This window comes from Dipodomys merriami, unplaced genomic scaffold (genome assembly GCF_024711535.1).
Source record: "Dipodomys merriami isolate MVZ:Mamm:240054 unplaced genomic scaffold, mDipMer1.0.p SCAF_11, whole genome shotgun sequence".
Lineage (NCBI taxonomy): Eukaryota > Metazoa > Chordata > Mammalia > Rodentia > Heteromyidae > Dipodomys > Dipodomys merriami.
The window spans coordinates 37,003,813-37,030,455 of NW_027202382.1; the positions used below are offsets into that span (position 1 = coordinate 37,003,813).

A 26,643-nucleotide genomic window follows, 5' to 3' on the forward strand; every position below is an offset into this window, starting at 1 on the left:
CCACATAAGCAAAAAGAAAAAAAAGCTGAAAGTGGTGTTGTGGCTCAAGTGGCAGAGTGCTAGCCTTCAGCTGAAGAGCTGAGGGACAGCACCCAGGCCCAGAGTTCAGGCCCCATGACTGGACCCCCCCCCCCCAAAAAAAAAAGAAAAAAAGAAATTACAACGTTTAATAATCAGAGTAAATTCCAATCATTTAGTAGTTTGATTTCTAAGAATCTATTCTATAGATTCATTCTGAATTCATACTGCACATATACTATATGCACATATAGTATAGTTATAGATCATATATACATATGTATGAAAAATGAGATAAGAGAAATATCCATTATTGAAATATTGTTAAAAGTAGCAAAATGTTAGAAACAAGCACATATCCATAAGGTAACATCACCATTTCCCATGTGATAAACTAATTGTTAAAATAAAGACAGTAATAGAACTGTATTCTAATCAGTATCAGGAAGTAACACTGTAGTAACAAGATTTATAATGCAGTCTTTAAAGAATGGGGAAATTATAAAGATAGTTTCAATTAAAATAGGAGTATTGAGATATTAAAAAAGTTTAGTTAACTATCAAAAGGCTGGTAAATTAGGCAATAAGACACTCATCTCACAAGAGGAAAACCATCTTTAACAATTCTTTTTTTTTGAAAATTTTATTATTGTATTACTATTTTAATTTTTACTTTTATTATTTTATTAATTTAATGTTAGCCTTTAAAATATGACTACTTTTATTATCATCATTAATTGTATCGAAGCGTTTACTTAGATATTTCCTTATCTCTTCTCCCTTTTTAAAACAATTTAATGGGTTTCATTATTCTATTTTCATACAATTGTCTATCCAAATATTGTGATCATGTGACCTTCTTCTTTCTTTTAACTATCTCCCTTCCACTGGCTCCCACCTGCCAACATCTTCATTTTATGCTCATTGATTCAGTATTTATGTCTAAATCCTACAGATGAGACAGAGTACATAATTTTTTTCTCAATCTGGCTTAATTTGATTACCATGAAGATCAATTTTCATGTAAATAAATCTCTATATCAAAAATTATTTATGAGATAGATGATCAGGTTCAGTTTTTTTATTTTTAATGATCATTTCCATTAATAGAATGATATTAACAGAATGACCTAAAGGAGAAGAGAGAGAGGAATTAGACTTTATCAATGTAAAAGGAAGCCTAGAAATATGTCAAAAATACCTAATGGTGTAAGAAGTGAGTAATCAGAACAGAACTAATTTGTTATTGTTAATGAGACAAATAAGTTTCTTCACATTTTCAAGATAGGACTTGAGAAGACAAAATATCCCAAGTGTTCTAATAACTTGAAAGGTGATTTTGAATCAAGAGACTATGTAACCTGTTAGTGTGCAGGTTACATAGCGTGAACATTTCATGACTATTCCTCTAGAAAGCGTTATGCTAGACTCAAGATGTCTGGGAAAATTTTTTTACAAAGAAAAAATGGATGGATGTGTGACAATGTAGAGCACTAGATTATTTTTTGTTACTGGCATAGAATAATGACCTTGATAGTTTCTTTCTTTCTCTCAACTTAAGGATTCAAAAAATGTTTTATTCTTTTTAATGTAGTCATCATAATGAGTTCTCATTTCTTTCTTCACAATTTGATCTGTCTTGTCATCTTCACAAAAAGAAGAAACATATGACAAATCAGAACAATGTGTCTGAGTTCATCCTCCTGGGGCTCCCCATCGAACCGGAGGAGCAAGGCCAGTTCTATGCCTTGTTCCTGGCCATGTACCTGACCACCGTGCTGGGGAACCTGCTCATCATCCTGCTCATCAGGCTGGACTCCCGCCTCCACACCCCCATGTACTTCTTCCTCAGCCACTTGGCTTTCACTGACGTCTCTTTCTCCTCCGTCATAGCCCCGAAGATGCTCATGAACATGCTGACACAGAGCCGGTCCATCTCATATGTTGGGTGCATTTCCCAGGTGTATTTCTTCATAGTTTTTGCAGATCTAGACAGCTTCCTCCTTACTTCGATGGCCTATGACAGGTATGTGGCCATCTGTCACCCCCTGCGCTACACCACCATCATCAGTCAGAGGCTGTGTTTCCTGCTAGTTATTGTGTCCTGGCTCTTATCTTGTATCAATGCCCTTGTGCATACTCTCCTCCTAGCTCGTCTCTCTTTCTATGGAGACAATGCTCTGCCCCATTTCTTCTGTGACCTCTCTGCCTTACTTAAGCTGTCCAGCTCAGACACCACAGTCAATGAGCTGGTTATCCTCATTCTAGGAACAATGGTCATTACGGTGCCATTCCTATGCATTCTGGTCTCTTATGGCCGCATTGGGGCCACCATCCTGAGAGCTCCCTCCTTGAAGGGAATCTGCAAAGCCCTGTCCACATGTGGCTCTCACCTCACTGTGGTTTCTCTGTACTATGGGCCAATTATTGGAATCTACTTTGTGAGCTCATCCAATGACACCAATGACAAGGATGTCATCGTGGCTGTCTTGTATACGCTGCTCACACCCATGTTAAATCCCTTTATCTACAGTCTGAGGAATCGAGATATGAAAGGAGCTCTGAAAAAGTTGTTCAGTAGAGGAAACTTCTGAGTGTGATCTGCATTGTGTTTTGCATTTTCTGTTAACTGGATATGAGATTCTCTGTATGCCACCTCTTCCCTCTGACTTGTGGCTTCTCTTGTACCTTGATGTGGCACACTTTTCAACCTGTACATTTCCTGTAATGAATATTATGTGTGTTTTAATTCTCTTGAGCATTTCTGGAGTGAATTTTACTTTTTTATCATTATTTTTGAAATTTAAAACCATAAATACATGGCCATTTTCCTCTTGCTTACTTTCCTTGTCCTATATACTTTTTAAATTTTTATATGAACACAAAATTTCATCTTTTTTATTAGCCATAGTCTTTGGTTAGAGTATTTTCCCTCTATGACTGGTTTTATTTAGTACTGTGTAATGTAGCAGTAATTTTTCTTGGTAAGGTTTTGAGAGTTTTTATGTTTAAATTTGTGATACACTTAAAACATTTTTTGAAATGTTTATTAGACATTGAGAGGTATTAAAATTATGTTTCTTTATGTTTTCATTCTGCATTTATAGTTTTCTTGATATATAACACATCAGATATTTATGAAATATCATTTGATGTTTCTATGTTTGCCACAATGTTATTGAAAACATACCTTTTCCTTAAATTTTCATTGCTTCTTTGTGATGTAAATATTCAGGATTCTTCTTTGTGTTGTTTCTGAAATATATAACATTTTTCATTTCTATAAATGTATTACTATGCAGTTGAACATGAGAAAAATTTTCTTCTTTTTTACTTTGAACCTATAAACCAGCCTTTCTTCCTTTCTAGCAAATTGTGTGTAATTTCTTCTGCATTGTTCAAAACATTTTTAGCTTTGTCCTTTAAAACACGTTCACTAGACATAACAATTTTACTGCAAATCAAGTGGATTTGGCTACAAATTTAAAGAAAGACAGTTTTCTGTATAGTTTCATAACGATCCTATATCATGAGTCAAAACTCGTTTGGTGCCTTCTAGGTCACCAGAAATTCAAGTAGGGTTGTTATACAGCCGTGAGAGTAGAGATTTTTTTGATTGTGATGGCATTGTGCTAGGGAGTTTGACAGGAAGACTAGTTAATCTGTGCAGAATTTATACAGAACATAGGTGTAGTTAATCTAAGAACTTATTATTTAAAAATGAACAGTTACTTTTCTTCCTAAGTACATTAAATTATTGTAAAAAAGCTTTGTCTCAAGCCAAAGTTAGTTAACTCCATTGCTACAAGTCAATCAGTGTGATAAACATTCCTCTATACCTGATTTTACTTAGTACTATAATTAGTATGAAGGAGAAAATTCAAATTAGCAAAGTTTGGGTTACTGTTCCTTTACTGCTAAGCTACCAATATTTAGTAGAAAGTATTCACAAATACTTTCTGGGTGGGAGATGTTATCCAAAAAGCAAGAAATATAAATTGCACATAGTTTAAGTATGTTTATATAAACATTATATTACATCAGCACGTATATATATATATATATATATATATATATATATATATATATATGCTTACATACCTGTGATATATGTAAACATTTTAAGAGAGAATATAAAAAGATTTACCTAACCATCTTGATTTAACTGATTGAAAAATTAACAATATAGTTGAAACTACTTTAGTTCCTTCTCAAATGTCTTGTTTCCCTTTGAACATACCCCGTATCATACATGACTATTTTCTTTACTTTAAAATTCTTTATTTTCCCTTTGATATATCTACACTGAATCTTCAGTTTTTACTGTCTGGATTTTATTTAAATAAACAAAAATTGTTTATAACTTTAGCCCACTTTTTTCTTATTTACTATTGCCTTTGAAATCCAAATATTTTCATATTCCATCATGAGACTATGACTCACTTATGTGCTTTATTTCTATGGCCATTTTTTCATTGAATATGTTGTTATCATGAAAAATTTCACATCTTGTGTATGCATCTGCTATTTACATGAAAGTGAATCTGACAATTTTCTACCCAGAAAACTACCAAAGGTATATTTGATTTTACAATTACTGCTTCCATAAAAATAGTTGGACTACATAGAAAACCAGTGTGAAATGGCTACATCTTATATTATTCCAACTCCATGACAGCCTAAAAACTGTAAAGCTATAAAGATAATAAAGTGATCGGTGGCTGCTATGGGTTTGGGGTGTAGGGGAGAGGAAGAATGAATTAGACATGGCCTCCAAGCCTTTGGCTAAGATCAAATGATACAAAGAATCAATGACACGTATAGCGGGATCTCAGAAACATAAAAAGTACTGATAAATTCCTAGAGAAGTGAGAATAAGAGGACTCAATTAAAAAATTAGAGTTAAATAAAAATAGATATGAAACAGTTATTAGAGGGCTGGGAAGGTGGCTCAGTGGTGGAGCGCTTGCCTTGCATGCCTGTGGCCCTGGGTTCGATTCCCTAGCACCACATAAGCAAAAAGAAAAAAGCCGGAAGTGGCGCTATGGCTCAAGTGGTGGAGCAATAGCCTTGAACTGAAGAGCTGAGGGACAGCGTTCAGGCCCCACGACCGGACCCCCCCCCAAAAAAAAAATCAGAAACAGTTATCAGAGAAATCAAAGGGATCATTAGGTAACATTTTGAAAAAAAAAAACTCAAAGCGGAAAATTTAGAAGAAACATATAGATATCTAGGCACATATGACCAAAAGTGAATGCAAATAACTTAAAACAGATCTATAATGAGAAAAGGAGTTGAGGCAGTATTAAAAATTGCATACATAAAGGCCATAAGTGGCAACTCATGTTGGTAATGCAAGTTACCTGTGAGGTAGAAATTGAGAGGTTCACATTTTGGGGTCATCTTGGGGAAAAAGTTAGCAAGATCCTCATTTCAACAAAATCTGGACATGCTGGCATAGGCCTGTCATCCCAGATCTTCAGGAAATGTTATTTGGAGGATTATAGTCCAGTCTGGCCCAGGTAAAATATGTTATACTGTACCTGAAAGACAACTAAAGCAAAAGGGCTAGAGGAATGTCCTAAATGGTAAGAGTGCCTGTCTAGCAACCCCAGGGCCCTGAGTTCACACCATTTATTTCCAGTAAGCAGAAATAGTTTCAAAAAGAGTTTCTTCAAAAGAAAAGCCCAGAACTGGACATATACCTTGCTGAATTCTATAATACTTATGAAATAAAGACTAGGACTGATGCTCCTGAAACTATTTTATAAGAGACATGGAAATAGCATGTCCAAACTCCTTCTAGGAGACCAGAAGTACATACAATAAGACACAAAAAGTAAATTATAAACCAATTTTCATAATGAATTAAAATGCTAGTGACACATTTAAAAACATATATCATAACCAGTTTGGCTTCATTTCAGTAATGAAAGAATAGTTTCACATAGAAAAACCAATGAATATAATACAGAACATTAAATAGAACTAAGGAGAAATGATCATCTCAGATGTAGAAAAAAACTGTTGACAAAATTCAGCATTTCTTATGATAAGAGCCCTGGAAAGAATAGGTATAGAAAGAACACAGTTTAAATTAAAAAGATTACACAGATTTATAGCCAGCATTGTTCTTAATGAGGGCAAATGAGCCAAGAATGTCTGGTCTTTACACTTTTATTCAATATTCCAGCTTGAATTTCTAGCCATAGCAATAAGACAAGAGAAAGAAATGAAAGCACAGTTAAGAAGGAATATCTCAACTTGCAAATATTATGATTCTGTACTTAAAATACCCCAAGGATTACAATAAACTTTGGACCAGAAAAATACTTACAGCCAATGATCAGAATATAAAAGCAACATGCAGAAATCAGTAGCTTTTCTGTACAACAGCAGTAAGCATACAGAGAAAAAATAAAATAAACAATCTTGTTCATAATATTCTCTAAAATAAAGTATCTAGGAATAAACCTAACCAAGGATGTGGAAGAGCTATAGAATGAGAGCTATTAATATATCAATTTCAATTGGATCAAAGATTTTAATATAAGACTAAAAACTGAAACTAGCTAGAGAAAAACATAGGGAAAACCTTTGAAGATATAGGCAATACGTAGTAATTTTTTTCTGAATAGAACTTAATTGTTCAGAAAATAAAAACAAGAATTGAAAAATGGATTGGGCTCTGGTGGCTCATCCTTGTAATTCTAGCTACACAGGAGGCTGAGATTTGAGGATCACAGTCTTTTTTTTTTAAATTGTGAAAATACTGTACAGAGAGGTTACAATTACATGGGCAAGATAATGAGTACATTTCTTATCAAGCATTGTAGCCTCCTCCTTTGTTTCAACTTCCCATCCCTTCCCATCCTCCCTTACTCCCCCCAATCCTCCCTGCTCTCCCCCCCTCCTGCACCAAAGTTGTAAAGTTCGTTTTCGACATCACGACTTGTACATCTCATTATTGCAATGGGTCCACCTGTATCCCTATTTAAACGATTTGTTTTTCCCCTTCCCCTCCACAAATTATACCGACATTAAATACAGTGAAAGCAGGGGTTATACTGTGGGGGAGGGCCATACAAAGCAGCAAAGAAATAATCTTATAAATGTGTTAGAAACAATCATATGAAAGAAAAAAAAACATTTGAATACATATCTTAGGGTTCATTTCCTTAACATCAACTTATCTGACCTTTTCTGCTTGACTCATACATATACTAGATATTGCAAATAAGGGAAACCATGGGGCCTATGTTTCTTTGGGCCTGGCTTACTTCACTTAATATAATTTTTTCCAAGTCTTTCCATTTCCTAACAAATGGGACAATGTCATTCTTTCTAATGGAGGCATAGAATTCCATTGTGTATATATACCATATTTTCTTTATCCATTCATCTACTGAGGGGTATCTTGGTTGGTTCCATATCTTAGCTATGGTAAATAATGCTGCAGTAAACATAGTCCTGCTGGAAGCTTTAGTGTGGTCTTGTTTGTGAACATTTGGGTAAATGCCCAAAAGTGGGATTGCTGGGTCATAGGGGAGCTCTATGTGGAGTCTTTTGAGGAAGCTCCATACTACTTTCCAAAGTGGTTGAACAAGTTTACACTCCCACCAACAATGCAGTAAGGTTCTCTTCTGTCCACACCCCCTCCATCATCTGTTGTTGTTAGAGTTCTTGATTTTTGCCATTCTAACTGGGGTGAGGTGGTATCTCAATGTTGTTTTGATTTGCATTTCTTTTATGGCTAGGGAGGTTGAGCATTCTTCATGTGTCTATTGGCCATCCTTCTTTCTTCTTCAGAGAAGTTTCTCTTTAAGTCTTTAGCCCACTTATTTATTGGGCAGTTGTTTCTTTAAGTATTTGTTGTTGGGGGATTTAATTTTTTGAGTTCCAAGTATATTTTTGATATGAGACCCTTGTCCGTTGTATGGCTAGTGAAGATCTCCCAATCTGTAGGCTTTCTATTGATCTTGCTAGCTATGTCCTTTGCCATGCAGAAGCTCTGCAACTTCATGCAACCCCATTTGTCCAACCTTTCTTTGATTTGTTGTGTTTCTGGGTCTCTATTAAGAAAATTTTGGCCTGTGCCAAGGAGACCTAGGGTTTCTCCTATTCCATGAGGATCACATTCTTAAGCCAGCTGAGGCAGGACTATGTCCATGATACTCTTGCTTCCAATTAACCATCAAATAGCTATAAGTGAAGCTGTGACTCAAGTGGTATTGCTAAGCTTGAGCAAAAAAGCTGAAGCATAGTGCCCAGACCCTGAGTTCAAGCTGTATGACCAGCACAAAAAGAAATGGAAAAAAGGGATTGAATCAAATTAAAATCTCTGCACAGCAAAATAAACAGTGATTCGCATAGAAAGAAAACCTATAAAATGGAGGAAAATCTGCCAGTTATTCATTGGATAAAGAACAAATATGCAGAGTATATAAAGAACTCCAAAATTTAAACTCCAAAATATTAAACACCCAAAGAATAACTAATAAATGGCAAATAAATTGAGCAGTTTTCAAAAGAAGTACAAATGGCTAAGATATGCACGAGGAATGCTCAACATCCATTATAATTACATTTCACTCCTAAGTCAGAATGGCTATTATCAAGAAAAGAAACAACAAATGTTGAAGAGGATGCAACAGAAAAAGAAGCCTTGTTTAGTGTTGGTGAGAATGCAAATCACCCCAGACACTGTAGAAATCAGTGTGGAGGGTTTTTGTTTTTTGTTTTTGTTTTTGTTTTTGTTTTTTATTGTTGTTGGTCACAGGTCTTGAACTCTAGGCCTGGGCACTGTCCCTCAGCTCTTCACCTAAAGGCTAGTGCACTACCACTTAAGCCACTTTCATTTTTTTTAAACTTTAAAGATAGAAGTACAACATGCTCTTGTTATTCTACTTGTGGGTTTATTCAAAGAAATGCAAATCAACATAGAGAAATCTGAAGTCAGTCTTGGTGCCTACCCAACCATGGATGTATAAAGAAAGTGTGTTAGCTGTATACAATCAAGTATTATTCAGAAAAATAAAATGGAGCCGGAGATCCATGGAATATTTCTGGGATAAGTTTCATAAGGAGTTTACTGCTAAACATTTATTGAATGATGACACTACTGTGTTGTTGGATTTTCTCCAGAATGGGATTAATTAATTCCATTCCCAATTTTTGGGCAGAGAAAGAGTAACAGTAACTATAACCATTTCCAAACGGTTTAGTGGTGGTAGTGAGATAAAATTTCTCCGAGAATGAAGGCATCTGGTGTTTTATTTTTTGTTTGTTTTTCCCTGTCATGGGGCTTGAACTCAGGGCCTAGGCACTGTCTCTGAGCTTCTTTGGTTGAAGGCTAGTGCTCTACCACTTGAGCCACAGCACCACTTCAGGCTTTTTTCTGTTTATGTGGTACTGAAGAATCAAACACGGGGCTTAATGCATGCAAGGCAAGCACTCCACCACTAAGCCACATTCCCAGCCTAGCATCTGGTGTTTTGAAATAATGAGATTATTGCTTATCACACTCAACCTTCACCTTGGACTTTGTATTGCATTTTCTCCAAGGTAAACTGAGGGGGCAAAAGGCTCTGTGAATCATCCAGTTCCTAGAACTGTTACTTTGTTATGATCATCATGCTCCCAGGTAAACACTCCTATGCCTGCTTCATCAAGGAGTTCTTCCCCCAAAGGAGTTAAAAGGAACAAGCCAATTATATTCTGTATGTCTCTAATCTGCAGCTGGGAATAAAGGGTCATCCCCAAGTCCTCTCCATGGTTTGTAAATGTATTTTTTTCTCTTAGGTCTCAAGGGATATCAACAAATGTGTATTGCTATATTTATGTGGTTTCATACTGTATTAACAATTCCGCCAATTGCAAAGGAAATTTGAGCCTCTTTGAGATTTACCTGTCTTCTGTGCCTTGTAGAAAGACATAGGAGAACTTGCCATGATGTGTATCTGAAGGTACTTCTGCCTTGCAGCATTTCAGGGTCGCAACAGAGCAGGAGTAGACTTTACATTCAGCAGTGCTGATGTGTGTGTGTGTGTGTGTGTGTGTGTGTGTGTGTGTGTGTGTGTGTGTGCATGTCCAGTATGTGCTACTGATCTCTTGATCACATGACAGGACAGAAAGTTGTATCTTGAGATGAATATCTATGCATATTTTGAATTGAAGTGGCCAGATAACTCTCCAAATAGAATAATTTACCAGAAACTGACAGAACTTATATCTAATTTTGGAGAAAACATTGAAAAAGTATTTCTTTGAGTATCTTATTTTTCATTGAATTTTTTATTATTAAAGGTGATGTACAGAGGTGTTACAGTTGCATTAGTCAAGTAAAGAGTACATTTATAGGGGCTGGAAAGGTGGCTCAGTGGTAGAGTGCTTGCCTTGCATGCATGAGGCCCTGGGTTTGATTCCTCAGCACCACATAAGCAAAAAGAAAAAAGCCAGAAGTGGTGCTGTGGCTCAAGTGGTAGAGCGCTAGCCTTGAGCTGAAGAGCTGAGGGACAGCGCCCAGGCCCAGAGTTCAGGCCCCATGACCGGACCCAAAAAACAAACAAAAAAAAAGAATACAGTTATATTTGGAAAATGTCACCCCTTCCTTCATCTCTCCTTGTTTTCCCCCATCCACAAGTTGTATAGTTCATTTTCAACATATGTCTGGTGAGTACCATTGCTGCATTTGTTCATCCTTTGTCCCTCCATTTCTGTGCCCCTCCTCATTATTGTAGCTATAGTTTGGCTTTCTTCTAAACTTAATACCAAATCCCTGCCATTGTCTTCATCTCTTTGGCTATGATGTAGACATAAGCAAATATTATTTGTATTTAAATTATTCCAATAACTTCCCATTCAGATTCCTGTGAACACTCATGTTTTATTATAATTCGATTTACATAATGTACTGCATATTAAAATCTTTAGTACACTTTTCTAAAACTTTTTCTTCAAAGTACAGTTGACCTGAAATAAAACTGAATTTTAGAATTTAAAGACACAATTTATATATTCTGGCTGCTTGATAATTCTGTTCTATTTTCTTTTTATGAATACCACAGTCTTGAGATTTTCTGTTCTTCAAATAGCTATCTCCAAGCACTTAACTAGAGTTAAGAGAGTGCAGAGTTCAGAGCCAAATTTTAGATTATTCAGGTAACAAGTTTGTCTATTAAAGAATAATTTAAAGAACAAACAACACTGAATTCCCCTGCCATTTTAGCTTCTTGTAATTTAATGAACTATCAAAACTATAAATATACATTTCTTCTGATTCAATTTCTAGCAAGTTATCCTATAGGTATACATGCTAAAGTACAGAATTGCATATGAGTAATATTATTTAGTATATGCAAACAGTTCATGTAAAAATACATGTACACAGTACAGTATTAGAAACAAAATACATGCTCTACACATAGCTAATTATCATTTTTATGTGGTAAGCTACATACTACCAGCTACATAATAATCTGTCTGAGATAATAACATAAACAAGATGATTTTATGTAGCGGACTCAAAGAAGTATTCTAAAGATAATTTTAGTCAGTTAAGGAGATTTGTATGTTAATATAAACTGTAGTTCGTCTTCCAAATGAATGATGAGGTTGATTCCTCATCCTCAAATATAAGTATGTAGAATATTAGTTCTAATTTTGAGTAGACAGATCATCAAATTCTTTCTTCTTTTGTTATTGTTCACCTATTTATAAGTGAACAATATCGACAGTCTTGAGAAAAAGGTATGAATGACTAGTGAAATAAAACATACTAAAATTATGAAAAAAAATCAGTTAAGAATCTTTGACATAAAACCTTGATTAGATACTATAAATGAGAAAGAGGTTATTTGTTTATGTAAGTGGCAATTTGTAAAGAGCTTTTTTGAGGACTTGAATAAGAATGGCCTGATTTGAGCTAAGGAAATACTACACAGGATAGGTCTGAAAGAGGAACAGATCTTCCCCCCTGTATATTCCATGAAAATTTCTATAGAAAGTGTGATGGAAGACAGAAAATAATGAGTGAGAAAGAATATTCTTGTTTCTTTGTTCTCGATTAGAGTGAACTATTAGTCAAAACTTCGGTTGTGACGGAATCTAATATAACTGCATAATCAAGGTCAGTAATAAAAAGTTTTATTTTTCACAATACTGTAGTATAGAGGAGAGAAATGGACACTAGCACCACTTCCTCTATGTTCTGCCCTCTACTGGAGAAATTATTTTCCTAAAGGAAGGACAGAGATGTACAACAAGGGATCTTACTAGCTGCTTTATGTTATTGACATACACTCATTCCTCAAAGCCCTACTTTACCGGTAGCATGTGATGTATCTACCTCTCCAGATGCTGACTTTGAGTCACAAAGCAGCTCACTGGGGATTCTTTCATTTTATCTGATCTCTGAAAATAAAGTACTGGTAAATACTTCTCTTATACTGCATAGGCAGTATAAGAGAAGCCAACAAACTATTAGAAACCATCTGCTATTTTTTTTCTGCAAATTGGCTACTGAATGTACTTCATGGTCACTTAATATCAGATTTCCATAAATAGACTAATAGGAATATCAAGTTTGAGCCTAGTGTGATATGATACAATGATTATTCAGATCTTGCTTATTAACCTAGTTTCTAGCTAGATAAGTAAGGTGTTTCTTCTGTTCACTCCAACACCAGTCTTTTAAGGGGCAAAATCACAAGATCTTCAGGTTTAAAATATATGTAGTTTAACGCTTGGATTTTGACAAAATACTTTTCTCTCACATTTCTATCTCGTTCTCATTGCCCACAAAAGAGAAGAACATGAGGAAGGATAATCGAAGTTGTGTGTCTGAATTCATTCTCCTGGGACTTCCCATCCAGCAGGAAGAACAAGGCTTGTACTATGCACTGTTCCTGGCCATGTATCTCACTATGGTGCTGGGGAACCTGCTCATCATCCTGCTCATCAGGCTGGACTCCCGCCTCCACACTCCCATGTACTTCTTCCTCAGCCACTTGGCTTTCACGGACATCTCCTTCTCCTCTGTCACAGCACCAAAGATGCTCATGAGCATGCTGACACAGAGTGGATCCATCCCCTATGCTGGGTGCATTGCCCAGGAATTCTTTTTCTTATTATTTGGGGGTATTGACAGCTTCCTCCTCACCTCAATGGCCTACGACAGATATGTGGCCATTTGTCACCCACTTCACTACAACACCATCATGAGTCACGGCCTTTGTTGCTTGCTGGTAATTTTGTCATGGATTTTGTCCTCTGCCAGTGCCCTGGTACATACCCTACTCCTCGCTGATCTCTCTTTCTGTAGGGACAACACTCTGTCACACTTCTTCTGTGACCTCTCTGCCTTACTGAAGCTGTCCAGCTCTGATACCACCATCAATGAGCTGGTTATTCTCCCTGTAGGAACAGTGGTCATTACTATACCATTCCTATGCATTCTGGTCTCTTACGGTCAAATTGGTGCCACCATCTTGAAAACTCCCTCCCTGAAGGGAATCTGCAAAGCTTTGTCCACGTGTGGCTCTCACCTCTCTGTGGTTTCTCTCTATTATGGAGCAATTATTGGGCTCTACTTGGTCCCCTCATCCAACAACACTAGTGACAATGAAGTCATTGTAGCTGTGCTGTACACTCTGGTGACACCCATGCTAAACCCCTTCATCTACAGTCTGAGGAATCGAGATATGAAAGGAGCTCTGAGGAATATACTCAGCAGAACATTTTCATTGTGATTAGCCATTATGTTTACTATTATTTAATGTAAAACCCCTTCTATCCTACACACACGTTCTTTCCCGAATTCTTACTAAATCTTGAGGTGGCATTCTTTTTGCTTTAGCTATGTGACTCTTGGGTGCATTTTTTCCCTCCCTTTCTCTCCCTTCTGTTTTCCTCCTGTTGTCTCTCCTTTCCTCCCTCTGTGCTGGTATTGGGACTTGAACTCACAGCTTTGGTGCTGTTCCTTAGCTTTTTTACTCAAGTCTAGTTCTCTACCACTTGAGCCATAGCTCTACTTCTGGCTCTCTTTTTTTGCTAGTTAATTGGAAATAAGAGTCTCACAGAATTTCCTGAGCTGGCTCCAAATGTGATCCTCAGAACTCAGCCTTCAGAGTAACCGGCATGTGTCATGGGCACAAAGGCTCTCACTCTCCTCATTCTCTTACCTTCTCATTCTTTTTTCCTCTTTATTTCCTCTCTTCTCCTTTTCTCCTTTTCACTTTATTGATCTTAAGAATTTCTAGGAGGTTGTTTACAAGCATTTGTACAGGTTTCTTTTCCTAAATTTCCTTTTTGTAATATATTCTTGTACTAAAATCATTTGCATTTTATGTAGTTCCATCACTTAGTTGTATTTTTAAAATAGATATAGACTCATTTTCAGCAATGCTTTCAATTTCTTTCTTTCTTTTTTTTAGGTTCATGATTTTCTTTTTTTTATTGTGAAAATACTGTACAGAGGGGTTACAATTACATGGACAAGGTAATGAGTACATTTCTTATCAAGCATTGTTGCCTCCTCCTTTGTTTCCCCTTCCCATCCCTTCCCTTCCTATCCCCCTCCCCCCCACCCCGCCAAAGTTGTAAAGTTCATTTTTCAACATAACAACTTGTACATCTCATTGTTGCAATGGGTCCAGCTGTATCCCTGTTTAAACAATTTGTTTTTCCCTTCCCCTCCACAAATTATACTGACATCAAATACAGTGAAATCAGGGCTTATACCATGGGGGAGGGACATACAAATCAACAAAGAAATCATCTTATAAATATGTTAGAAACAATCGCAAGAAAGAAAAAAAAACATTTGAATACTTATCTTGGTGTTCATTTCACCTAACATCAACTTATCTGACCTTTCAATTTCTTTCTTTCTTTTTTTTAGGTTCATGATTTGTTTTGAGGTACTGGGCTGTGAATCATGGTCTTTTACTTGCTAGGCAAGTTATCTACTATTTGAGCTTCAGGTTTTATTGTTTTTACTTTGTAATGTATTTGGATCTCTTTTTGGCTAGTAATCTTAGTAAAAAAAGTTAGTTTTATCATTCTTTATAGTTTATTTAATTCGGGAGGGGAAAAAGTGTGAGAAAATGAGGGAAGGAGTAACACTGTCCAAAAAGGTATAGTATGTATGTGTGTGTGTGTGTGTGTGTGTGTGTGTGTGTGTGTGTGTGTGTGTGTGTGTGTGTCTGTGTGTCTGTGTGAGTGTGTGTGTAGTCATTATTTCTAGTCAACCTACTGGGCATTAGAATACCAGATCTGATTTTCCTACATGATTTATTTATTTAACTTAATTTTTGTGCTGGTTCTAGGGCTGAAGTAGGGCCTAAGCCCTGTCCCTGATCCTTGCTCAAGAATATTACTTAACCACTTGAACCACAGCTCCACTTCTGGTTTTTTGGTGATTAATTGGAGATAAGAGTCTCAGACTTTCCTGTATGAGTTGGCTTCAAATTATGATCCTTAGATCTTAGCCTCCTGAAGAGCTACAATTACAGGCAGGAGCCACCAGCACCCAGCCCATCTTACCTATTTTAATACCAGTTGACAAATTCCTCTGTACCTATCTTTCTCCCAGTTTTCCAACATGAATATAAAAGAAAGGCTGCTAGGGAGGGGCAGTGGGAGATTGTATGGTGAAAAGAAAGGAAGGCGATTATAATCAAATTCATTGTGCATATATATGAAAAGGACATAATGAAACTCCTTGAAAATAAGGTAAGAAAGTTAAAGTGTGGGAGGGAATTGAGTACAGAGGAAATACGAGAGTAATAGAGGAATTGCATGTACCCAAAGTTCATTCTATGCAGGTATGGAATGGCATAATAAAACCTTCTCACATTGTATAATGCATTAACAACATTCATTTACAATAAATAGGGATACAGGTGGACCCATTGCAACAATGAGATGTACAAGTCGTTATGTCGAAAACGATCTTTACAACTTTGGTGCAGGGGGGGTGGAGCGGGGAGGGTTGGGTGGGGGGGCAGGGGGAGGATGGGAAGAGGAAACAAAGGAGGAGGCTACAATGCTTGATAAGAAATGTACTCATTATCTTGCCCATGTAATTGTAACCCCTCTGTACAGTATTTTCACAATTAAAAAAATAAAAAAATAAAATAATGCAAAGCAAAAAAAATCTAAAAAAAGACAATAGCCTTAGACCAGTCATTTAAATGGATATTGCATAGGGAGAATTTTTGAAGGTGAGTTATTGAGAGATTGTTATACAAAGTGGAATATAAGAATCTACTGCCAGTTTAACAGACAGTTCCCAAGGCAGAATAATTAGTGCCAGCTCCAACACTGATAACAGAGTCAGTGTCAGCTCCAAAGCTGAAGCCAGCATTGGCTCTCCCAACAGCTCCTTCTGGAGAACCAGATCTAGCATTGACGGCTATAATGCCACTTGACCTTTAAGCAAACACTAGTTTAACCAGAACCAGCACCAAAATCAAGTGTAACAATAGGTAAGGATCTAAAACCAGCTTCAGCATAATTTATAGCTCTAGTGATAGAGTTAGAGGTATTGCTGTAAGTTTATTAACCTATTGTTAAAATAAAAAGATTAATGTTTGCTTCTGGATCCTATGGTCTGGAAAGCAGGCCAAGGAAGCTCTCTGGAGTTATGTCAATGTTTTGTTTAATGATATACATTTGTCAAAACTGGTCACTGAATACTACCTGAGCATATGAATGGAAACTTGATTTAATAGCATATTAAAAAAATACCCCACAATCAAGTATACATAGGTAACAGAAATGCAAGGATGGTTCAATAAACAAATCATTAAATGTATCATAACATATAGATATAATCCAAGACAAAAATTAAGAAATCATTTAAGATCATGCAGAAAAAAATCTTTGAGAAAATTTAACATGCTTTAATGATGAAAAAAAACCAAACCTCTGAATGATCTAGCAATGGAAGCATCAAATCTGAACATACTAAGGGTTATAACAATAATCCTATAGTTAAGGTAATACTGAATGGGCACAGACTGAAAGCATTTCCTCTAAGACAAGTAACTTATTTAATACATTGTTTGAATTTTGACATGATCAACAAGAAAGGGGGAAGGGAATGAAAAGAATTCAAATGGGAAAGAAAGATGTTCAAATAGCCTTATTTACAGACCATGTTATCTAATCTTAAGAACACTATAAGAACTGCACCAGAAAACTCTTTGGATTGTTAAAACACTTTTAGCAAAGTAACAAGAAGTAAAACAAACATGCTAATACAACTTGTCTGCATGCTAATAACAGAATGACTATCATTACAAAATATGGACAAATGCTTGCAAGAATACAAGGAAAAAAGGGCCTTTTGTCCGCTGTCAGTGAGAATGTAAATTAATGCAACTCTATGGAAATAAGGAACCATTTCCTTCAAAAACTAAAAGTAGAACTAATCTATGGCTCTGTTATACCAATTTTGGGCATATATCTGAAACTACAGTAAAAACACAGTTGAATATCTGCATGGCCACTTTTTTTTTTTAAGTAGGAAGAAAACTCATTTATTAACAGAGAGCAGTCCTTTTTAAAGCCAAAAGGAGTGGGTGGCGTGGCAGGGGAGGAAGGATCCAATCACTGTCAAGGTCACACCCTATCATGCACCTAAGCTTTCACGGGCTGGTTTTGCACTGAACGTAAGGCAAATTGGGCTCTGCCCACTCTACTTCCTCTCAGCGCCATCTTTGCTGCCCATGTGCTCTACAGTAAATCAGGCTCTGTCCATTCAACTCCCTCTCAGTGCCTGCATGGCCACTTTTTAAAGCAATACCATTCAAAATAGGCAAGATATGGAAGCAGTCCATCAAGCAATGGACTGGATAAGGAAAATGTGGTATGTATACACTATATGGTGTTGTACAGTAGTAAAGAAAATGAAATTATGTCTTGGAAGAAAAGTGGATAGGACTAGATATCATGTTAAATGGAATAAACTGGACTAAGAAAAGACAAATATTATATGTTCTCTCTCATATACAGAATCTACTCTTCAAAAATGAATAACAGAGCCTGATGCCAGTGGCTCATACCTATAATCTTAGCTACTTAGGATGCTGAGATTCAGGGATTGTGGTTTGAAGCCAACCTTGGGCAGAAAAGTCCATGAAATTCTTATCTCAGAAAAGTTGGAAGTGGCCCTGTGACCCAAGTGGTAGAGTGCTCGCCTTGAGCACAAAGAGGTTCAGGGTCAGTACCAAGGCCCTGAGTTCAAGCCCCAGGAATAGCAGGAATATAAAACAGGTTCTATTTATTAATGGTACTGCAAGAGATGGAAGAGGAGAAAGTATATATTTTATATGATATCAAATAAATATAAAAGATCATTGAACTGACTGAGCAATGATATATGAAACTTACATTCCAATAAACTGGATAATTGGAAGAAATAGATAAATTTCTAGACATACAGGACCTATGAAAATAGAACCAAGATAATGCAAGCAATTGAAACAGGCCTTTTCTGAGCCATGAAATTAAAGCAATAAAGAGTCTCCAAACAAAACAAAGACAAGTGCAGGATAAATTTATGGCTGAATTCTATCAAATGTAAAAAAAAGTAATGCACCAAGTGCTTTTCAGAGATTATAGCATAAATAAAGGAACATTACAACACATCCTATGAAGCTACTTTTTAAAGGACAGAACACAAATAAAGAAAATGGTATAACATTATACTGGATAAACAAATTCTTGTAAAATGAACTCAATAACTTAATGAAAACATCAACACTCTGATAAGCAGATTTAATTCCAGAGATACAAAATGGCTCAAAATATACCAATCAAAAGATGTACTGTAGAACATGAGCAGAACAAAACACAGGAATCATATGCTCTTGATTGATGTAGAAAATCCTTTGACAAAATTCAAATGCCCTAAAAAAGGTAGGAATGGAAGGAACATACTCCAGATAATAAATATTATTTGACAAACTTGTAGACAACATACTACTAGATGGGCAAAATGGAAAGTAATTCCTTTAAGTAAGAGGAATGAGACAAGGGTATCCAGTCTCTCAACTCTTGTTCAATACAGTAGTTGTATTTTTAACTAGAAAAATAAAGCAAGAAATTAAAAGAATACAAATAGGAAAGAGAAAAAGCCAAATTACCCTCAATTTGGAGCTGACACGATTGTCTTGAGAACTCCTAAATTCTTAGACCTGATAAACACTTTGAGCAAAGTAGCAGGACACAAAAATAAATGTACAAAATTCAGTAGTATTTTCATGTACCACTAGAAAAACATACTATGAAATCAGGAGAGTATGAAACTAGAACCAAGATAATGTAAGCAATTGAAACAGGCCTATTCTGAACCATGCTAATAAATAGATGAAAAAGAAATTGCTCTCTCTCTCTCTCTCTCTCTCTCTCTCTCTCTCTCTCTCTCTCTCTCTCTCTCTCTCTCTCTCTCTCCGCATACACACACACAACTGGAGTATTATTTAACCATAGAGAGTGAAATTATGCCATGTGTAGGAAAATGGCTGGAACTGGAGATCATTAGCATAAACACAACGAAGTAGACTTAGAAGGGTAAAGGCCACATTGTCTCTCAAAAGTAAAATCCATACCAAAAAATAACAGGACAAAATGAAAGACATAAATGTAAAAGGAGGATTACTGAGGGGAGATGAACTAGAGGGAGTAATGGATCAAGAGAAAGTAATGAGGTGAATATGATCAAGCAAGGTATAAGTGTATAAAATATTTACTAAATGTGTTATTTTGCATAGTTGAAAACTAGCCTGCTGTTCATATACAAAGATGGTGTGGCTGGTACATCCAATCTCCATCTTGGTTTGGCAAAAAGTATTGTGACCCAAAGTTTTTAATGGCTCCCTTGTGATTATATTCCTCCAGGTGTGAACGCTCTTATGCCTGCTTCCACAAGGAGTTTTATTCCCACAAGAATCAAAGGAAATGAAGCAATTATATCAGTTAGGAAATAGCAAGACCCCCAGGGGCCAATCCATAGCTACTGTGAGCAATGTTTTTTTGGGGGGGATTTATTTTGTTTTGTTCAGATCTAGTTAAGTCTTCTACCTTCTACAATGGAACTTTGTGCTCTTTAGAGGTTCTTCCTGTTTCACTGTATTCCCTGCTCTCTTGAGAGGAAAAGAAGAACCTTCCTATACTTTGTAGCTGAAGGTAGCAGTGTTCCTCATCTAAGCAGCCCGGTCAGAGAAGGTATAGAAATTAAATTAACTTCAGTAGTTAAGATTGTGTGTGTTTGAGTGTATGTGACCCTCAGATTCCACTTCTCTTCAGACCACAGGATGACTGATATCTCCATGAGCAGTAGCATATGATGAACGATCTGAATTTCGAAAGGATAGGACAAAAACAACTTTCCAGGGAGAATAGTTTATCTCAAAATGATTCTGAATCTTATTTATTAGAAGATAATAAGATCACATAGTTCCTGTTCCTTATCTTTATCCCGATTATGTCTTGATACATCTTTTCCAAATTTTATGCCAGTCTCTATAATTGCATTATTTCTATTGTCATAATCCAGGTGTAAGTATTGATTATTTGTGTCTAATCTGTTGTAACAACCTTTGCTCAGACTCTTTATATACATAGATCTCTATCTGCTTAAAAGCAAGATGCTCAAATTTTGTATTCAATTATTTATTTACACCTTCCACTATTGCTCTGAGAATACAATTGGAACTTTTTCTATAAGAGATTAAAAAAGACTTTACACATCTAGCTAGAACACGGCCTTAAATTTTCTCTTTATCTCAAATGTCCTGTCCCTGTTCTCTCCAAACTTTTAAGTAAAACTTCCAACTTTCATGATCTTCCTGTGACAAGATCTTATACTCCTAGCTCTTTCGATAAAATTAATAAAAATAAACTTACTAGCCACTGATTCTCCTGTAATTTGACTATCAAAATTACAAATATACACCCTAAATCCAGTTCCTGGTTTTATCATAGATGCATACATACTAATATATAAAGTAATATGAATAATGATAGTTACTGTAATATTGCTAGAAATAGCAGAATATTGAAGCCAACCAATTAATCCAGAAGTCAACTAATTACTATTTTCATTGTAATAAAGTAGTTGCTTAGTAACATGGCAAAGAATTAACATAAATGGGTATATAATACATCAGGTGTATCAGGCTAACAAAATAATTAACATAGCTTGCTGAAGAATGTGGTGATTTTAAAGATAATGTCCATATGGTTGGGCAAATTGGTACAGTCATATAAAGTTTAATTAACTTTCTAATTGAGTGATGAGCAGTAATTTGAGACAGCTCCTAAGCTCTCAAAGACAATGGTGCTGAGATTGGATGAATCTTGGATATTGCATAGAGATTCATTTGTTAGTAGGCAGATCATCATAGTATGTTTCTCTGTTGTTCTGATCGTTCACAAGACAGATCTCATTCCAACTTGTTTTCTCTAGCAATAAAGAAGTAGAAGAGCATGAAGAGGGGTAATGGAAGCACATTCTCTGAGTTCATCCTCCTGGGACTTCCCATCAGGCCAGAGGAGTAAGGCCAGTTTTATGCCCTTTTCCTGGCCATGTACCTGACCACTGTGCTGGGAAACCTGCTCATCATCCTGCTCATCAGGCTGGACTCCCGCCTCCACACCCCCATGTACTTCTTCCTCAGCCACTTGGCTTTCACGGACATCTCTTTCTCCTCTGTCACAGCACCAAAGATGCTCATGAACATGCTGACACAGAGCCGGTCCATCTCATATGCTGGGTGCATTTCCCAGGTGTATTTTTTCTTATTTTTTGCAGATCTAGACAGCTTCCTCCTTACTTCGATGGCCTACGACAGATATGTGGCCATCTGTCACCCCCTGCACTACACCACCATCATGAGTCAGAGCATCTGCTTCCTGTTAGTGATGGGCTCCTGGGTTTTGTCCTTTGCAGGAGCCCTTGTACACACCCTCCTTCTAGCCCGTCTTTCTTTCTTTATAGACAACACTCTCCACCACTTCTTCTGTGACCTCTCAGCCTTGATTAAACTATCCAGCTCAGATACCACTGTCAATGAGCTGGTTATCCTCATTGTAGGATCATTGGTCATTACCCTACCATTTGTATGCATTCTGGTCTCTTATGGCCGCATTGGAACCACCATTTTGAAAACTCCCTCCTTGAAGGGAATCTGCAAAGCCCTGTCTACATGTGGCTCTCACCTCTCTGTGGTTTCTCTGTACTATGGAGCAATTATTGGGCTCTACTTTGTCCCCTCATCCAACAACACGAATGACAAGGATGTCATTGTGGCTGTGATGTACACGCTGGTCACACCCATGCTAAACCCCTTCATCTACAGCCTGAGGAATCGAGATATGAAAGGAGCTCTGAAAAGTATCCTCAGGAGAGGAACCTTTTCAGTGTAGTTGTTGTTATCACCAATTGAATAGACATTAAAACTTCTCTGCTCCTTCCCTGAATCTTTTTCTGCCTGTATTTTTATTATATGTTTTAAAAGCTTAAAAAATTGTAATTATAAAGGTGATGTACAACGGCGTTATAGGCACCTAAGTCAGATAATGCATACATTTCTTTATGGGCTGTGTTACCCCCTCCCTCCCTCTCATTCAGTTTTCCTCTTGGTATTATTATTTTTAGTGAATTTTGATGGGGTAAAAAAAACCACAACTATCTTTCCACAATATGGAACATCATTTTTTTTAAATCTCGAGAGTTTTTCAAAAGGTGTCTTTTTTTTTTTTTACAAACCTAAACATTTCTTCGCTATGTAGAATTTATTTCCTAAAAATCATTCACCATTTATATCATCACAGCTTAGTCTTTTTATTAGCTACTTTACAGCTTTGTGTAGAATACTTTTCTTTTCCAGGTGTGTCTGTGATGGTATTTTTCATTTAATTGGAGGGCTTTTTATTTCCAATAACAGTAATTAAAATGTAATTTTGCTTCCATTTTAAATTTTATGTTCAATGGCTTTCACTTTAATTGTTTTATTTTTATTGCGGAAATGGTACCTAATTACTTGATATTGTATGATGTTTTTATAAGTGTATATAGTGCCTAATAATATCATGGAAAACATGTACTTTCTCAAACTTTTTTTTCACATATTGATGAAGATGGTAAATTTTTCTTCTTTTATTTTTGAAGTATATAGTATTTTTTATTGTCTAGCATACCCCTGTCATGTAACAGGACACCAAAAGTTATTTCTATTTCAGTGTAACTTATTCATTCACTGAACTGGTCACACTCTTCCAGTCTCCTCATCTTAAAAGGAAAAATCTCATCCACTGTCTTTTTTGCCAAAGTTCTGTTAGTGTGATGGTAACTAGCACATAACATTGATTTTCCTCCAAGTGACTGGGCGTGGTCACAAACTGAACTGAGATCATTCTGTGTTAGAGGTAAGGTACTGTTTGTGACAGACAACTGTCTTTTATTTTAAAATAACAAAGTAATCTTTTTGCCTAATCTGTAAGTGTAATTTCTCTCATCTAAAATAGTAATTCTGGCTTTATAAACTGAGAAACGAACTTTGCTCAAGGTAAAGGTACTTAACTTCATTGTTATGAGCTAATTACTGTAACAGATTTTTAAAAATCAACTCATATTAATTGCATAAATTAATAGATTTGCTACACTATTTTCACATATGTTTGTATCATGCTATTTTCATATCCACTCTCCTTATATCCTCTCTTCCTATGACATTTTGGTGGTTAATTAGAGGTGAGAGTCTCATAGACATTCTTGCCCAGGCTGGCTTTGAACCATGATTCTCTGCTCTTAGCCTCTTGAATAGCTGGAATTATGATATGAGCCACCAGCACCCAGCTTACTGGCTATTTATTTCAGCGATGGCTCACTGTTCACTCAAATTTTTTTTTTATGATTATGGAGTTGCTGCTGGGAGATAATGGCAGCATTTTCTACTAATACGTCTGTGTCTTGGTGACATGCTGTCCTCAGGATAAAATATGTTTCATTTCCTGACCATTACTTTTTTACATAGGTATAGATATCTTCCTTTAGTCAGAAGAAGATTGCCTGCTGCTCTCAGAGATTATTAAAGCTGTTTCCAACTGATCTACTTATTAAGAGATGCACACTTGACCATTAGGGATACCCTTTTGCTAGCTAAAAAAATGTTTTTCCTGCTTTCCTATAGGAAAAATAATAATCTATTATTGTAACTAAATGATAGGTTATTTGAACTAATTTTGAAATCATTTAAATCATTTAATATTTTATTAAATAATATTTAAATAACAATTGATTTTAAAGAATATATTGTTTATTACCCTATTCTTATAGTCTTTAGTTATACAAAGAGATTTCAATTCAACACATCCATATTTAATATATATATTTTTATTGTAAAGGTACTGTACAAATGGGTTACAGTTACATGAGTAAGGTAATGAGTACATTTCTTATCGAGCATTATTTCCCCCTCCTTTGTTTTTCCCCTACTATCCCTCCCCTTCCCACCTCCCCAACTCCTCTCTCTCTCCTCCCCTGAAGTTGTAAAGTTCATTTTTAACATAATCTCTTGTACATCTCATTGTTACAATGGGTCAACTTGTATTCTTGTCTCAGCATTTTGTTATTTCCCTTCCCCTCCCCATATTAGAAAAATGTTTATATAAGATGCAGGGCACTGAAATCAAATACAGTGAAAACGGGTTATACCACGGGGGAAGAACATACAAGAGAAACAAAAAAAATCACATAGTACATTATAAGTATATTAAAAACAACAGCAACAAGATAAAACCTCTTGTGTCCCTATCTTGGGGTTCATTTCTCTTAGCACCATCTTATATGGTTATATGTACATAGCTTTTGACTTTTTCTTCTTGTCTGGTAAGGTTATCCTGGACGTATACTAGTTATTGCAAATAAAGAAAACCATGGGGCCTATGTTTCTTTGGGTCTGGCTTACTTCACTTAATATAATTTTTTCCAAGTCTTTCCATTTCCTAACAAATGGGGACAATGTCATTCTTTCTGATGGAGGCATAGAATCAATCAATCAATCAATCAATCTATCTATCTATCTATCTATCTATCTATCTATCTATCTATCTATCTATCTATCTATCTATCTATCTGTCTGTCTGTCTGTCTGTCTGTCTGTCTGTCTGTCTGTCTGTCTGTCTGTCTGTCTGTCTGTCTGTCTGTCACATTTTCTTGATACATTCATCTACTGAGGGGCATCTGGGTTGGTTCCAAATCTTAGCTATGGTAAATAATGCTGCAGTAAACATAGTTGTGCTGGTAGCTTTAGTATGGTCTTGTTTGTGATCATCTGGGTAAATGCCCAAAAGTGCGATTGCTGGGTCATAGGGTAGCTCTATATGTAGTCTTTTGAGGAACCTCTTGCTTTCCAAAGTGGTTGAACACATTTACACTCCCACCAACAATGCAATAGGGTCCTCTTTTGGCCACATCCCCTCCAGCATCTTCAGCGCATCCATTTATATTACATTCGGGTCAATGTTACTACTTGTTATCATTCTCCCTTGTCTGTCTTCATCCTGCCCATCTCTTCAAGTCACGTGGGTCCATTTCCACATACATACACTAAATATTGTGATTGTATTCACCTACCTATCTCTCTCCAGTCCTCTGCACCTCCCTTATCTTGACTTTCTCCCCAGCAAAACCTGTTTCGGCTTTCTGGTACTTCATTTATGTTTTATGTGAAGTATAATCTTTATATAATCTGGAAATAAGTGCTATCATTGTTTAACTGCAATTATTGTTCAACATTGAAACATAGCTAATTTTTAACTATCTAGAGTAAAGTGTCTTAGTATTAAGGTACATAAATTATTAATGTACTAATTTAAGAGTACTGGTCTAGCTATAATATGATTGCTTGAGGAAGTCACCATGAAAATGGCATACATTCTATTGCAAGGAAGTAATGTGATATGAAACTTTAAAAGGAAAGATTCAATTATGGCTAGAGGAGCAGCTTGTATTTGTAAATGCATTAGCAATATTCCAGTGCAGTCCCCTGTACCACAATTTTAAGTTAGTTCCATTTCAATACACACATGCACACTTTATGACTAACAGTTTATATATACAAGAATCTCCATAGTCAAGCAGAAGTTTATGAATGAAAAATAGAAATCAGGGCTGGGAAGGTGGCTCGGTGGTAGAGCGCTTGCCTTGCATGCATGAGGCCCTGGGTTCGATTCCTCAGCAAAAGAAAAAAGCCAGAAGTGGCGCTGTGGCTCAAGTGGCAGAGTGCTAGCCTTGAGCTGAAGAGCTGAGGGACAGCACCCAGGCCCAGAGTTCAGGCCCCACAACCGGACCCCCCCCCAAAAAAAAAGGAATCAATTGAGTTACTACAGTGACAAATATACACTTAAGTTAATGAGCATTTTATGATGAAAAACTGAACTAGATCTCATAGGAGTTAGAGCAATAGATTAGCAATAGTGTATACATTGATAGCAATTCATTAGCACCCAGTTATTATAGCACTTGGAGATTTCTAATGCCAAAGGGAATTTTTTCTTTCTTTTTTATTAGTGCAACTTAATTGTGCAAAAAGGTTTGTCATGGTATATTGCACG

The 26,643-nt window shown here is 36.2% G+C and overlaps 2 protein-coding genes and 1 pseudogene across 2 annotated transcripts; all 3 read left to right on the forward strand.

Moving 5' to 3' along the window:
- Positions 1–1,685: 1,685 nt before the first annotated feature.
- Positions 1,686–2,612, forward strand: LOC138816480 (olfactory receptor 1J21-like). The gene has a single exon (XM_070006253.1). The coding sequence runs from the start codon at positions 1,686–1,688 to the stop codon at positions 2,610–2,612; it is 927 nt and encodes a 308-aa protein (XP_069862354.1).
- Positions 2,613–12,830: 10,218 nt separating this feature from the next.
- LOC138816488 (olfactory receptor 1J21-like) lies at positions 12,831–13,766 on the forward strand. Its single transcript, XM_070006264.1, has one exon. It carries the CDS (start codon positions 12,831–12,833, stop codon positions 13,764–13,766), a length of 936 nt encoding a protein of 311 aa, XP_069862365.1.
- Positions 13,767–21,513: 7,747 nt separating this feature from the next.
- LOC138816495 (olfactory receptor 1J21-like) lies at positions 21,514–22,452 on the forward strand (annotated as a pseudogene).
- The last annotated feature ends 4,191 nt before the right edge of the window (positions 22,453–26,643 follow it).

What these genes read in the sequence shown, in the direction of transcription:
- LOC138816488 (XM_070006264.1), top strand. Translation starts at nt 12,831, where the DNA reads ATGAGGAAGGATAATCGAAGTTGTGTGTCTGAATTCATTCTCCTGGGA.
- LOC138816480 (XM_070006253.1), top strand. Translation starts at nt 1,686, where the DNA reads ATGACAAATCAGAACAATGTGTCTGAGTTCATCCTCCTGGGGCTCCCC.